The sequence below is a fragment of the Papio anubis genome, chromosome 7 (genome assembly GCF_008728515.1).
Source record: "Papio anubis isolate 15944 chromosome 7, Panubis1.0, whole genome shotgun sequence".
Lineage (NCBI taxonomy): Eukaryota > Metazoa > Chordata > Mammalia > Primates > Cercopithecidae > Papio > Papio anubis.
In genome coordinates, this window is record NC_044982.1 from 157,392,370 (window position 1) to 157,407,307 (window position 14,938).

The 14,938-nt window shown below is 46.0% G+C and overlaps 1 protein-coding gene across 9 annotated transcripts in view; it reads left to right on the plus strand.

The window, feature by feature from the left end:
• Positions 1-14,938, plus strand: part of HERC2 (HECT and RLD domain containing E3 ubiquitin protein ligase 2) — a 159,131-nt gene that overhangs the window by 109,451 nt on the left and 34,742 nt on the right. For all 9 annotated transcript variants that reach the window (XM_031668910.1, XM_031668906.1, XM_031668903.1 and 6 more), the window contains 9 exons: positions 3,845-3,998; positions 9,288-9,395; positions 11,317-11,448; positions 11,875-12,033; positions 12,119-12,237; positions 13,147-13,272; positions 13,707-13,862; positions 14,253-14,368; positions 14,469-14,667. In XM_031668910.1, the coding sequence (XP_031524770.1) occupies positions 3,845-3,998; positions 9,288-9,395; positions 11,317-11,448; positions 11,875-12,033; positions 12,119-12,237; positions 13,147-13,272; positions 13,707-13,862; positions 14,253-14,368; positions 14,469-14,667 (1,269 nt within the window). The remainder of the gene's footprint in view (positions 1-3,844; positions 3,999-9,287; positions 9,396-11,316; positions 11,449-11,874; positions 12,034-12,118; positions 12,238-13,146; positions 13,273-13,706; positions 13,863-14,252; positions 14,369-14,468; positions 14,668-14,938) is intronic.

Below are 14,938 nucleotides of genomic sequence, written 5' to 3' on the forward strand. Positions count from 1 at the left end.
GACTGCAGGCGCCCGCCACCACACCCACTAATTGTTTTTGTATTTTTAGTAGAGACGGGGGTTTCACCATCTTAGCCAGGATGGTCTCGATCTCCTGACCTCTTGATCCACCCGTCTTGGCCTCCCAAAGTGCTGGGATTACAGGCGTGAGCCACCGCGCCCAGCCTGATTTGTGCATCTTTTAAAAAATGATTCGTCAGAGTTCTTTAAGTCCCTTTTCTATCATGTGTCTTACAGTTTCCACCCCAGTTTATCTTTCATTATTAGTTTGATATTTGTTTGCCATGTAGAAATTTTTAATTATTACATGATCAAATCTGTCAGTTTTTTTCATTTATGCCTTCTGAGTTTTGTATTATGCTGAAAAAAAAAATGCTCGCTTATGTGACATTGTTTTAAATAAATTCTTCCAAGTTTTCTTCCAAGTTTTTTGAGACAGTTTCTCCTTCACCAGGGCTGGAGTGCGGTGGTGCGATCTCAGCCTCCCGGGATCACCTCTGCCTCCCGGGATCAAGTGATTCCTGTGCCTCAGCTCCCCGAGTGGCTGGGATTACAGGCGTGCTTTGACGCCTGGCTAATTTTTGTATTTTTAGTTGAGATAGGGTTTCACCATGTTGGCCCAGCTGGTCTCCAACTGCTAACCTCAAGTGATCCACCCACCTCAGCCTTCCAAAGTGCTGGGATTACAGGCATGAGCCACCGTGCCCGGCCTTCTTCTAAGTTTTTTATGATTTCATGTATTGTTTACATTTTTTAGGCACCTGGGATTTATTTTGATGTAAGAATAAAATAGGGATCCAACTTTATTTTTTTCCTAGATGATAAGCATTGCCCTAACATCATTTATTGAACAATTCTTCTTTTCCCTGGTGATTTAAAAACCAGTTTTATCATATTCTAAATTCTTGTGTGCATTTGGGTCTATTTACAAAACTTTTTAGACCCTAATACTATGGTATTTTAACTATTATAGCTTTAAAATGTTTTTAATGTTTGGTAGCACTGGGTCCCTAGGACTTTGTCCCTGTGGAAATGTTCTGGACAGGAGCCATCTGGGACTGTTGGCACCAGCCACGTATGACATGAGCACTGAGATATGGCTAGTGCACCTGAGGAACCAAAGGGTTTAAAACACTCAACTTGAGGCACATGTGGCTAGTAGCTGTTGAACTGGTCTGTAGGTCTGCAGTATAAAGTGAGTATCTTATTACTATGTCTTAGAAATAGGACTGATCAGTCCTAAAGGCCGTGGGCTTCCTTAAGAACTCAATCAGCAGCCGTGCTCTGCCCTGCCAGGGAGCCTGAGATGTCCTTCCTGGCTACAGATACTTCATCCCTTTCTCTGGGTGGCTACTTTGTGTGGAGGAAAGTCTTACTCTGTCACTTAGTTTAGGCAGTTTCTGTGCCTATTATGATTGGCTTTAGTTAGAAGAATATTCTCTTTAAAGGAACTTCTAAAGTTTTTAAGTAGAATTAGATTTTTTAAAAAAATCATTAAATGCAAGTTCATAGTCCTTTATCTACAATTCTGGAACATTAAAGCTTCTGATAGTCAGAAATTTTAGTAACTTACATGATCACCAAAATGATAAAGCACTTAAGTAGAGCTGAGCAGTCTTGAAAGCACAGCAAAGGTTTGGTAGATATTTTAGGGGCTTGTTATTTCTTCATCTGCTATTCATGAAGAACTAAAAAGCTATAGGTTTCCTTTTTTCTAGTTTTTTGAGATGAGTTACTTGGCATAATTCTAAGAGATGAAATCGAGGTGAATTGCCATAAGCACTGTTATTATTTTTCATAAGTTTATTGCATTTGTGAGAGGGAAGGGTATGAATGAGAACTTCAATTTAAAATAATTCTGAGCCTTTGCCATGCACATCCCGCATTCTCAGTACAGAGGGTAGGGGTTACCTTTATATATGGATGAGGAAACTGAGGCTGAGAGGTTGTTACGGCTTGAGGACACTCACTTTGCTGGTAGGTGGAAGAGATGGGTTGGAACCCTGAGTGCTCTGAGCCCCAGCTCTGATGGGTTGGAACCCTGAGTGCTCTGAGCCCCAGCTCTGTCATGACCCCTCTGCAGATGATGCCTTTGGCAGAGCAGCCTTTGAAGGCCAGAGCCCCTGGTCAGCTCTGTACACGGGCGCTTGATGATGCCGACATCTGCTTTCAGTAACTCAACCAGGTTCCAGGAGAGACAGGAATAAGGATATGGCCGTTTTCATACTGCCCTTGCCAGGTTGGCAAGATGGCTATTTCTGTGTCCTGCCCTAACCTGATATTTGGGATTCAGAGAGAGAAATTTAGATTTTAAATCATGCCTATATGACAGTGGTATTAGTTTGTTATTAATATGTAATAATATGTTTACTAAGCAAAGCTATTTCTTACCTACATATGAGGAAAAATAGAAAAAAGAATAATCTATTTCTAAAAAGTATAGAATGAGCATTAGAAGAGTTTTATTTTTTTCTGGATTAAAAATTTTGGGGTTAATAGATTATTGCTATTATGACATATTCTCTCATTTATTTTTAGAAATAACAGAGGTTATAATCACCACTCTTAACCTTAATTGTAAAAGGTTACAATTGGTGATTGTGAATCACCAATAATTTTTAAAATAAAATAAGAACACTGTGGATTGTTGAGAATGTGGCGTGGGTCTGACCCCTAGTATACTGGGTCAGGAGGGGCAGCCGTGTTGGGGTCGGTGGTCCCTCCTGTCCCAGACTCTCTGTCTGGCCTGGGCGGCTTGATGGTTCCTGATTCCTGCCCCTCCCACCGGGCTCCGTTGCCTTCTGGGATTGTGGTCATTTTCACCTACTGGGTGCTCCTTCCCTTGATAGTTTTGTTTCCAAGGCCAACTTTCCTCACTAGGAAGTGATCGTGTCTTGGTGTGAAATGAAGCCGTTGTTAGCACGGTGTTTCATCTGATCAGCTGGCACATGTTAAGTGTTGTGTGTGTTGGGAGCCTTCCAACTACTTTTTTTTTCTTTTCTTTTCTCTTTTTTTTTTTTTTTGAGACAGAGCCTCTCTCTGTCCATCAGGCTGGAGTGCAGCGGCGCATTCTTAGCTCTGCAACTTTCACCTCCTGAGTTCAGGCGATTCTCCTGTCTCAGCCTCCTGAGTAGCTGGGACTACAGGCATTTTTAGTTTGTATTTTTAGTAGAGGTGGGGTTTCACCATATTGGCCAGGCTGGTCTCGAACTCCTCATCTCAAGTGATCTGCCTGCCTCAGCCTCCCGAAATGCTTGTATTACAGGCATGAGCCACTGCACTGCACCCAATGACCCTTTTTTTTTTTTTTTTTTTTTTTTGAGACACAGTCTTGCTTGGGTCACCCAGGCTGGGGTGCAATGGTGCGATCTCGGCTCACCACAACCTCCGCCTCCCGGGTTCAAGCGATTCTCCTGCCTCAGCCTCCTGAGTAGCCAGGATTACAGACGTGCGCCACCATGCCTGGCTAATTTTGTATTTTTAGTAAAGGTGGGTTTTTTCCGTGTTGGCCAGGCTGGTCTTGAACTCCCGACCTCAGGTGGTCTGCCTGCCTCGGCCTCCCAAAGTGCTGGGATTACAGGCATGAGCCACCAGGCCTGGCCCCAACGACTTTTTAATATAGATCATCTCTAAGCTTCACAGCACCTTTCAAGCTCTGTGCTGTCTCTGTTTTATGTGCAAGGAAGCCAAGCCCTGATTTGAACTCAATTTCTCAAACTTCAAGCCCTCCAGTCTGCCACCCTGTCCTTGTGGAGCTCTGGAGCAGGACGGACAGAGGTGGCATGCAGGTGACCAGGTGTGGAATTGTCGGCCTCTTTGTTCATGTCCTTTGCTTCCTCTCCAGGTGGCAGATATGCTGTTGGAGCTCTGCGTCACGGAGTTGGAGGACGTGGCCACAGACTCGCAGAGCGGCCGTCTCTCTTCTCAGCCTGTGGTGGTGGAGAGCAGCCACCCTTACACCGACGACACCTCCACCAGCGGCACCGTGAAGATACCAGGTACGGGGCCGGCCCCAGGGAGGAGCTACAGCGTTTCCACCTTCAGAACGGTGTGATTCTCTAATTGCTTCAGTAGAAACAGCCGTCTCCATTTTATAAAAAGAAGATACAGAATTGCTTCAGAATCACTTTTCTCACCTTTTCTAAGAAACTTCTTTTGCACAATAAATCATACAGAAAGTCACACAAAGTAAATGTTTAGCGTCATGATAATCAGGCAGACGCCCTAGTCATCATGACCCCGGTCTAGACGTAACCTGTGGCAGATTCCAGAAGCCCTCAGCCTGTCCCCTGACGTCCCTCTGAGTGATGCTGTCCTGACATTGAGCCATCACTGACTTGCATTTCTGGACAGCTTCTGTTATCCGTGTGTGTATCTTTCTTTTCTTTTTAACAACTCAAGAAAAATTATTAAGAAAATTGTTGAGGCCCTGGCCTTTGATCCAGCAGACTTCTCTGCAGCCTGAATCTGCTGACTGGACACGCATGCTGCTGTTCGGTGTGTTCCTCAGGCCCGTCCTTCTGCAAGGTGCTGCCTGATTCAGAGGCCCATAAGTTCCGCCCCTTTCGCCAGCTCCTTAGTGGCTGTGACTCAGCCCCCGCAGGCCCCTCCTACCTGCCTGTGTTTCTTTTGTGACATCAGCAGCCCCTGGGGCTTATTAGCACCTGAGGCCGTTGGCCCACGACGGACTACAAATGGTACTATTCTGGTGGAATCATCTCTTGCTTATTTATTAGCTGGAATACTTTCTTATAAAGAGACATTTCCCCTCATCCTATAGTTGGTTGCCCAAGGTGCTGTTTGCCTGAGAAAGACAAAAGCTTGATTCTTCCTTCTGTTGACCAGAGAATGAATTGGTTTCCTATCATTTCTTGAAGGTGACCTTTTTTTAAAAAATATTATTATGAACTCATGGATTGAAACATATGTGATCGTTTTACTTTATTGTGATTATCTTTGTTAAAGCTGAGATCATCCTGTTTCTAGACAGTGGCAGCCTCTTCAGTGTGGCTCCTGAAGTGATTCCGCTGGTCTTTGGTTGCGTCCAGGCAGTCTAAACATGGTGACCTTGGTTTTTTGTAGGTTGCCACTCTTCACCTGGGATCTGCCCTGGATTCTTTTGAGTTCGTACTGATACTTAAAAATGTTTTCTTTTTATTTATTTTTTATATTTTGTTTATGTATTTATTTGTTTAGAGACAGGATCTTGCTCTGTCACCCAGGCTGGAGTGCAGAGTGCAGTTATAGCTCACTGTAGCCTCGAATTCCCGGGCTCAACTGATCCTCCTGCCTCAGCCTCCTGAGTAGCTAGGAGTACAGGCGCGTGCCACCTCACCTGGCTAATGTGCTGATTCCTTCTACTCAAATTCAAAAGTACAAGGTCTGTACTTCTGTTACATCTGCCTCTCTTTTCTTCCATATCGAATCCTGGTTCCAAGATACTGTTTGATAAAATATCTCGTGATTTTTCATTTGCTTTACGTAACCACATTGCATATATGACAGACTTAGGATATAATTTCAATACTGCCAACATCAGTATAATTACTGAAATTCTTAAAAATCTTAGAATATGCCCTAATTTCCTCAAATTTATTAAAATGATTATACTGCATCTACAAGAGCATAATAGCTGTTACGTACCATACTTTCTTTCAGTCTTCAAGTCTTAGTTTTACTGACTGGTCCTTGTGGGGTCTGAAGTGCACTCTACTGAATTCCTCATTAGCCCCTGAGGTCAGACTTGTCCACTAGAGTTTTTGTCCTTTGAATTTGAAAGGTAGTTTTTCTGGGTGTTAAAGCCTTGGGTCACGTCTTTTTCCTCTGTGAAAATGTGAAAATGATAACATCTTTTCCCCTTAGAAGTCACGTGTGTTTTTTCAGTCATTTTATTAGAATGTACGTTCGTGTGGCTGTTCTTGGCGATGTTCTCGGTTAGAAGCCATGTGTGTTTTCTCGGTAATTCTACTAGAACGTACATTCATGTGGCCGTTCTCGGTGATGTTCTGGGTTAGAAGCTGCGTGTGTTTTCTCGGTAATTCTACTAGAAGGTGCGTTCGTGTGGCTGTTCTTGGCGATGTTCTCAGTTAGAAGTCACGTGTGTTTTCTCGGTAATTTTACTAGAACGTGCGTTCGTGTGGCCGTTTTGGTGAAAAGCCGCTTGTGTTTTCTTGTTAATTTTACTAGAATGTGCATTTGTGTGGCCGTTGTCGGCGATGTTCTTGGTTAGCAGCCGCGTGTGCTTTCTTGGTAATTTTACTAGAATGTGCGTTTGTGTGGCCGTTCTCGGCGATGTTCTCGGTTAGAAGCCGCGTGTTTTCTTGGTAATTTTACTAGAATGTGCATTCTTGTGGCCGTTCTGTACTAGAATGGGTGTTTGTGTGACCATTCTTGGTGATGTTCTCGGTTAGAAGTCACAGTGGCTGTTCTCAGCGATGTTCTTGAGAAGTCGTGTGTGCTTTTTCGGTAATTTTACTAGAATTCGTTCATGTGGCCGTTCTTGGCGACGTTCCTGGTTAGAAGTTGCATGTGTTTTTTTGGTAATTTTACTAGAATGTGCGTTCATGTGGCCATTCTCGGTGACGTTCCCGGTTAGAAGTTGCCTGTGTTTTTTTTGGTAATTTTACTAGAATATGCATACGTGTGGCCATTCTCGGCGATGTTCCCAGTTAGAAGTTGTGTGTGTTTTTTCGGTAATTTTACTAGAATGTTTGTTTGTGTGGCCGTGTGTTTTTTCAGTAATTTTACTAGAATGTGCATTCGTGTGGCCGTTCTCGGTGATGTTCCCAGTTAGAAGTCTTGTGAGTTTTTTTGGTAATTTTACTAGAGTGTGCATTAGTGTGGCCGTTCTCGGTGATGTTCCCAGTTAGAAGTCTTGTGAGTTTTTTCGGTAATTTTACTAGAATGTGCGTTTGTCGCATGTTCTCGGTGATGTTCCTGGTGAGAAGCCGCATGTGTTTTCTCGGTGATTTTACTAGAATGTGCGTCCGCACGGCCATTCTTGGTGTTCTCTGTGAGAAGCCGCGTGTGTTTTTTCGGTGATTTCACTAGAATGTGCCTTCGCGCGGCCATTCTCGGTGATGTTCTCGGGTAAGTGGTGCTCCTTTAGTCTGTTGTCCCAAGTCTGTTTTGCAATTCTCTTGAATTGCAATCTGCAGTGTTTGTTCTGTAACCTTGCTTAGCAGTCTTTTCTAGGGACACTTGGTCCCTAGAAAACTATCCATGCATTGGATAGTTCATGACTTTTAGAGTTAATGTTGGTTACTCTCTCTTTCAAGTACCTTTTACCTCTGTTTCTTTTTAAACAATTTTCTCCTTTTTTCCTATTTGTCTTAAGGTAACATCTGCTGTATTTATTTTACACTCTGTTTTAGTCTCCATTGGAATGTAGTTTTGTTTTCATTGTAATTCTGTCTTCAGCTTTATTTAATTTTTTTGGTTTTCCTGTCTGATTTATGTGGTTCTTTCATGTCTTGTATCATTTTTCTAATTTCACTCTATTTGTTTTGAAATGATCAAGATTGATGTGTTTTGTGGGCATATCTTTCTGGCCTGCTTTTATTGCCTATAGGGATGTTATTTTGTTCCTTATTCTCGCTGTTTTTTTTTCTGGAGACAGAGTCTTGCTCTGACACCCAGGCTGCAGTGCAGTGGCATGATTCTGACTCACTGCAGCCTCGACCTCCCAGGCTCAAGCCATCCTTCCCCATCAGCCTTCTGAGAAGCTGGGACTACAGGCTTGTGCCACCACGCATGGTTAACTTATTTTTATTTTTCGTGGAGACGAGTCTCTCTGTGTTGCCCAGTCTTGTCTCACACTCCTGGGCTCAAGCGATTCTCCCAGCTGGGCCTCCCAAAGTGTTGAGAATTACAGGTGTGAGCCACCATGCCCAGCCTATTCCCTTTTTCTTACAATACCTTTTTATTGTATTTGGTCTTATACTTTTATATTGCTCATTTTTATGTGAAATAATTTTTCTTGAACTTTTAGAATGAGGTGAGATTCAGAAAAGCTTTGTCACTTTGTCACCCAGGTTGGGGTACAGTGGTACGATCTTGGCTCACTATAGCCCCAACCTCTGGACTCAAGCGATCCCCCTTCCTTAGCCTCCTGAGTAACTGGGACTATAGGCCGTGTCCAGCTAATTTTAAAAATTTTATATAGAGAAAGGATTTCACCATGTTGTCCAGGCCTGTCTTGAACTCCTGAGCTCAAGCAAGCTGGCTGCCTTGGTCTCCCAAAGTGCTGGGATTACAGGCGTGTACCACTGCCTCTGGCCCAGAAGAGCGTTTTTAAACTTTAAGTATTACTTCATGATGGAAATTTAAAGAACAAAGGATATTCCTAGTCAACATTTGCCTAGACGAAAATCTTGTGACCCTTTTTCTTTCTGTTTCTCTCTCACTTTATATCCAGTCCACCAACAAATCCTGTTTTCTCTGCTTTTTAAAATATATTCCAAATTCACCCATTTCTCCCTCACTCTAGACATTCTGGGCTAGAGCACCATGGGGTCTCACCTGGTTATCATCCCAGCAGTCACATCCTAGCTGCCTCCCTGTATTCCTGCTTCCACTCCCCACCTCCTGTGGTCTACCCAGAATCAGGCCCCAACAGAGCATCCAGAGAGAGTGTTTTAAAACCAGTCCGAGCCTCTCAACCCTGTAACCGTAGGAGGGAACCTGAGCCCCTGCTCCACATCTTTCCTCCTTCCTTCCTTCCCCGCCTACCTCTTTCCTGGCCCCTCACTGCCATCCTCTGCTAGACCTTAAAGATCTTCCAGCCTGAAGGAAAACTCTTGTACCTCTGCTTGCACACCTCTCACACCAGACATGTGTGTTCTCCACACCAAGCAATTCTCCAGTTCTCTGGACACGCCAGGAGTTGAGGTGCTCCTCACTCCCCAGGTGACCCACAACTGCCATCTGACTGGGCTACACTTTGGGCATTCCCGCAGCCCCTGGTCAGTGTGAGGTTCGCTGTAAAGCTTGATCGGGGAGTGGGGTTGCAGTGGGAAAGTCTGCCCAGGAGTGACAGCACAAAACAAATTGGCCAAGTGGAAGTGTTTTCTGGCCTTGCAGTCCACAGACATAATCTTCAGTGGGGATGAGCTGGGGAAAGGGGCAGTCAGTCTGAGATGCTTGTATTTGAGGCCAGTTCTTTCTGACTTTCTGCTGTTCATTGACTGTCAAACGTGGTTTTAGTTTCACTGTTTCTCCTTGGTGCACTGTTTCTACTTTGGGTGCTGATCTGAAGTGGTTGCTATGTTTTGTGTTCTGTCCTCCAGGTGCAGAAGGACTCAGGGTGGAATTTGACCGGCAGTGCTCCACGGAGAGGCGCCACGACCCTCTCACAATCATGGACGGCGACAACAGGATCGTCTCCGTGCGGTCAGGTAAGGACAGGAGGTTGAGCCAGGATTGTCTCCGTGCGGTCAGGTAAGGACAGGAAGTTGAGCCAGGATTGTTCTGTAGCCCAGGTAAGGACAGGAGGCTGGTTTCAGATTGTTCTCATGTGGGTCAGGTAAGGACAGAGGTTGAGCCAGGATTGTCTCCGTATGGCCAGGTAAGGACAGGAGGCTGGAGCCAGGACACTCCTATGGGTCAGGTAAGGACAGGAGGTTGAGCCAGGATTGTCTCTGTGCGGTCAGGTAAGGACAGGAAGTTGAGGCAGGATTGTCTCTGTGCGGTCAGGTAAGGACAGAGGAGCTTACAGGGATTGTCTCCTATGTCAGGTAAGGATGGTGCTGACAGATTGCTCCTGCGTGCGGCCAGGTAAGGACAGGGGAAGTTGAGGCAGAATTGTCTCTGTGCACAGTAAGGACAGAGGTTGAGCCAGGATTGTTCTGTGGCCAGGTAAGGCACAGGAGGTTGAGCCAGGGACGTTCCTGTATGTGCCTGTGCAAGGACAGAGGTTGAGCAGGGCATCATCTGCCCACCTGTGTCTCCGCAGACACAAACCTTCACATTTGTAGGACAGAATGCTGCTACTGTATTCTCATGGAAGTCTTGAGGAAGGGACAAAACGCTATTCAGCTGTGAAACACAGTAGGTTTGCTTGCCTCTTCCCCATACTTTTAAATACAGTAATTATCTGTGATATGTGCACCATATCCCTGTCGGATGGGCTCTGCCTCACCAGACAGTTGCAGAAGGTGCTGGAGATGTGTGGGGTGCCAGGGCTCGTGCGAGGTCGTGGTTGGCATACTGCAGAGCTTCTTCAAGGGGTTTATTTCTTACGGCTACAGTGAGGGCGTGGCCATGTGTGGAGTGACTTCTGTATGTAGATGGAGGCAGCCACGTGTCTGGCTTGTCTCTGCTACTAGGCTCCATGAGGCCAGCGGGCGCAGATGAGGACATCTGGGGGGGCTTGTGAAATGCTGTTTTACCGAGTATTTTAGAATTGGCAGTGCAGGGGTGTGTTTGCACCTTTTGAGACCTCTTTGTCCTTCATCTCAAGTGTTTCCTGTAAAGGGCCGGGTAATGCAGCCTCTGTCATAACAACATGTAGACTGGATGCCCGTGAGTGGGTGTGGCTGTGTCCCAGGAAAGCTTTATTCACACGGCATTACTTAGTTAGGTAAAGCTTTCCATGAAGTGGTCTGGTCCTGGTGGGCGTGGGTTTTTCTGGTGCTTTGACAGATGTCTGCCAGTGTAGTTTTCAGTAGTGTTGTTGGATATGACAGTTTTTCTGCGTCCAGCAGAAAGTCCTTATGGGCCATCCCTGAGCTGCTGCCAGATGGTCCTTCTGAAGCAGAAATCTAGCGGGGTTCTCTTGGCCTTCTGAGATGCTGTAATGCACCACCGCTCCTGTCCACAGCAGCCAGGCCCTCTGCTCCCTCGAGGACGACCTCCTCTGGGCCGTGCTGAACCACACACATGGGCCCTTTGTTGGGACAGCTAGGGTTCTTCCTTCTGCTGCCTGGCCACCTGGTTGTATCAGAGCTTTCCCGGGGAACGTCCCCATGGCCCCTGGCCTGGTGTGTGCTGGAGACCCAGAGGCCACTCACTGTATCCTGGCTGTGTGGGGTCATTTCCCCACTGGGTGGTGGCTTCTGCCAGGGCAGTGCCTCCCACCTGCCCTGTTTCCTGGGTACCTGGTACAGGGGCTGAATGAGTGTTTGCTGAAGAATGGTATGTATGAAAATGTGAATCCCAAGAGTGATGTGTCACTGTGCACTTCAGCTTGGGAGAGCTTGGATTGGAGGAACTAGCTCTTCACACGTGATGGAAATCCTTCTGCTTTGTGTCTAAGGAGGTTTGTGTTGATTGGATGGTGGGGTGAAGCTAACCCCGGGGTGCACTTTCCTCCTCCAGGCCGAGAGTGGTCCGACTGGTCCAGCGAGCTGCGCATCCCGGGGGATGAGTTAAAGTGGAAGTTCATCAGTGATGGGTCTGTGAATGGCTGGGGCTGGCGCTTCACCGTCTATCCCATCATGCCAGCTGCTGGTAAGGGAGGGGCTTCTGGCGATCAAGGTTAGATGACTGGCTGTGGATTGTTTTTGGAGCAACACGGACGCGTGCACATTTCCATGTAGTGCCTGACGGCCTGTCTTCTGCTGTGTTGGAGTGAGTGCTCCCACAGGCCCCACTGAGGTGTGGAACAGAACACAGAGAACTGTCCCAGCTGTCGGGCACACACTCCTCACCTGGTGTGGAAGGAGTTGTTGCTGGTGCAGTTCTCAAGGCTTTTGGTTTACAGTGGAAGTGTGAGTGTGAAGAGCGAGGCTCACCGACTTGCAGTGGCAGGCGTGGGCACATCAGCTGTTGCCTTCTGGTGGGTGGGGCTGGATGGAGCCATCCTTGTTCATTGGCTTCTTATGGGGTGGTCCCTAGCTTGTGAAACACGGGGATGTTCACAGTGCTCATTCACAGGCCCTAAGGAACTCCTCTCGGACCGCTGCGTCCTCTCCTGCCCATCCATGGACTTGGTGACGTGTCTGTTAGACTTCCGACTCAACCTTGCCTCCAACAGAAGCATCGTCCCTCGCCTTGCGGCCTCGCTGGCGGCGTGTGCACAGCTGAGTGCCCTAGGTAAACGGCACCGTTACAGTTGCACCTGTCTTCCTGCTTGGAAGAAACCGTCAGACTTCTGATACTTTCTCTCTGCTCATTTCAGCCGCCAGTCACAGAATGTGGGCCCTTCAGAGGTTGAGGAAGCTGCTTACAACTGAATTTGGGCAGTCAATTAACATAAATAGGCTGCTTGGAGAAAATGATGGGGAAACAAGAGCTTTGGTATGGAGCATTCTAGTACAATTTCTAGATTTGTGACCCTTGGGGAATAAAATGTTGCTTTCGTAGTCTAAACCTCTAAATCATTGAGAAGAGTTGGAGAATTTCACATAAGAAAAAGGAGGCCTTGGGCCGGGCGCGGTGGCTCACACCTGTAATCCCAGCACTTTGGGAGGCCGAGGCAGGCGGATCACGAGGTCAGGAGATTGAGACCGTCCTGGCTAACACGGTGAAAACCTGTCTCTACTAAAAATACAAAAAATTAGCCGGACGTGGTGGCGGGCACCTGTAATCCCAGCTACTCGGGAGGCTGAGGCAAGAGAATGGCATGAACCCGGGAGGTGGAGGTTGGAGTGAGCCGAGATGGTGCCACTGCACTCCAGCCTGGGTGACACAGCAAGATTCCATCTCAAAAAAAAAAAAAAAAAAAAAGAATAAGGAGACCTTGGTCTCATCCAGACTTTGCACAGTTGCAGTGTATACTGAGTTCAGGTTGGACTTTGATTTTGTGAAAATCTGGGGACAGCTGTGAACACAGGATTGTGTTGATTGGACTTTACAATGAGGCTAACTGACGGCCTCCCCTGTATTTTGCTGACTAAAGTAGTCCCTTTTGATCCTACCCATGGGAGGAGACAGGCAGCATTAGTGGGCCAGAGAGGGACTGTTTCTCTGGAAGCGGATGTGCTGAAATCATTGTAAACATTCTGAGATGAGTCTTCAGACTCCTCTTTTTTATTTTAGTGTTTATGTTCTTTTAGCTTTTTTCCTACTTGAGAATTTTGATAAGCTTTTTTTGTTTTTTAGAAGAAATAGTACCAACATAATGAAACATTTGACCATAGAAGCAAATGGTCACCCTCCCCTGCAGCCTGGATTCCTGTGATGGAATACTGTTCTGTTGTTTCTTAGAGTTTTACAGGTAGTGCTCTTGCTGCTTTGGTGAAAGGTCTTCCAGAAGCTTTGCAGAGGCAGTTTGAATATGAAGATCCTATTGTGAGGGGTGGCAAACAGCTGCTCCACAGCCCATTCTTTAAGGTAATGTTTGACTTAGTTTTTAAAGTGACAATAGAGCTATTTGACTGAAAGAGCCACTGAGAGCTGTCATGTACAGTGTGTGTGTTTTAGGCCTCTGAGGGCAGCTGTAGGTATTCCTGAAGTCAAATATGAAAAAATCTCAAGAAATGATTGTGTAATCTAAACCCTTAAACCATAAGCCTGTCACCGTTAGCATGCCTTGAGATGCACAGGTGTTCTTGTCACTTAATGGCAGGCAACAAGAGTTGTTCTATGGCAGGTGGCTAGGAACGGTCAGAGATCTGTCTCCACATCACTGATGGTGGCCGTATCCTTGCTGTGTGCCCATGGCAGTCATCCTAGAATAGGAGGTCCTGCGGAAGGAGTCACACAAACTTTGGCCTGTTCACTGCATTTCTGAGTGTCCCTGTGTTTGTCATTTTCGATGCCTGCAGGTACTGGTAGCTCTTGCTTGTGACCTGGAGCTGGACACTCTCCCTTGCTGTGCTGAGACACACAAGTGGGCCTGGTTCCGGAGGTACTGCATGGCCTCCCGCGTTGCTGTGGCCCTTGACAAAAGAACACCGTTGCCCCGTCTGTTTCTTGATGAGGTATTGCATGATGTTTTGGAATCACTTTTGGGATGCAAAAACATTCTTTGGCTATAGTGTAAAAAGATGCCAATATTATGAGACACAGAAAAATTTCGCTTGCCAAGGAATGTCAAAGAAAATAACACATAGGTGAAAATGAGTGAACTGTCACTGTGAATTTCAGTTAAAGTTTATTTTTAGTAAAATACAGATAGATTGATACTGTCTAGACATTATGAATATGTTAGACTTGATGCAGTAATTATTGGCTTTGCCCATGAGCCGTAACATTGCAGTGTTGCTCTTCCCTCATATTTTCACGCAGGGATTCTTTCTGTCTTTCCTTAGTATTTATCTATTTTGTTGAGATGGGTGTTTGATTTGTAACATCATAATAATTTTGTTTAGGTGGCTAAGAAAATTCGTGAATTAATGGCAGACAGCGAAAACATGGATGTTCTGCATGAGAGCCACGACGTTTTTAAAAGAGAGCAAGATGAGCAGCTTGTGCAGTGGATGAACAGGTTATTCTGTTAGAAACAAGCAGTAATGTCGATCGAGAGCGCGAGAGGCCGTGTGCGTTGTTCTTTCCCATGGCAAATGCTCACTTGATGTTTGTTATAGGCGACCAGATGACTGGACTCTCTCTGCTGGTGGCAGTGGAACAATTTATGGATGGGGACATAATCATAGGGGCCAGCTCGGGGGCATTGAAGGTGCAAAAGTCAAAGTTCCCACTCCCTGTGAAGCCCTTGCAACTCTCAGACCCGTGCAGTTAATCGGAGGGGAGCAGACCCTCTTTGCTGTGACGGCTGATGGGAAGGTAAGGGCGCTTTTTCTGTGTCACAGGGTCATTGAGCCTGAGATAGTTGTGGCTAAAGGTGTGTGTGGTTCTTAGCACATGCAAGGATCTGTACTCAGGATTAATAGTACTGTGGTATGCAAGAAGCAGCTAGAGTTTAAGATACTTATGTATAATCTTTAAATTAAAAAAAAATTTTTTTGAGACAGAGTTTTGCTCTTGTCTCACTGCAACCTCTGCCTCCCGGGTTCAAGCAATTCTCCTGCCTCAGCCTCCCAAGTAGCTGGGATTA